Source organism: Octopus bimaculoides, unplaced genomic scaffold (assembly GCF_001194135.2).
Source record: "Octopus bimaculoides isolate UCB-OBI-ISO-001 unplaced genomic scaffold, ASM119413v2 Scaffold_133935, whole genome shotgun sequence".
NCBI lineage: Eukaryota > Metazoa > Mollusca > Cephalopoda > Octopoda > Octopodidae > Octopus > Octopus bimaculoides.
In genome coordinates, this window is record NW_026412760.1 from 1 (window position 1) to 482 (window position 482).

The following is a 482-nucleotide window of genomic DNA, read 5'->3' on the forward strand; positions in this document are numbered from 1 at the left end:
ATATACAGGTACAACAGAGTTAACAGCCTAAAGACATCACATCCAGGATTAAAAACAATACTTTCAGTCGGAGGCTGGAATATGGGATCTATGCCATTTGTCAATGCTGTTGTCACCAAAGGAACACGCAGTGCTTTCATTGGAACAGCCATAAATTTTCTACGCCGCAATAATTTTGATGGCTTAGATATTTGCTGGCAATATCCTACATCAAGAGGAAGTACTGACGTCGATAAAGAAAGATTTTCACTGTTACTCAAGGTAATGTAAGGTCGTTTGCAAACCTTTAACTCAAATTTTCTGTACTAAAATTCGGTGGTCTATGAAATAAATACCCGTGAAGTGCTGGTGTCGATACAATCACTTATAAGAATCCCTCACTTTACGGAAGTAATGCATTCCTGAATGTCTGTGCTTTGCTACAGCAAGACAAAAACTGTTTGTAAGCCACTCTTTGAAAAGAATCTTAGTCATTCGTACTT

At 38.0% G+C, this 482-nt stretch overlaps 1 protein-coding gene across 1 annotated transcript in view; it reads left to right on the forward strand.

Annotated features, from left to right (window-relative positions):
• Positions 1 to 12: 12 nt before the first annotated feature.
• LOC106880768 (chitinase-3-like protein 1) overlaps positions 13 to 482 on the forward strand; it is a gene marked incomplete at its 5' end in the record, with an annotated part of 12,366 nt that continues 11,896 nt past the window's right edge. The window contains one exon of the mRNA XM_014930866.2: positions 13 to 261. Within this exon, the coding sequence (XP_014786352.2) occupies positions 13 to 261 (249 nt within the window). The remainder of the gene's footprint in view (positions 262 to 482) is intronic.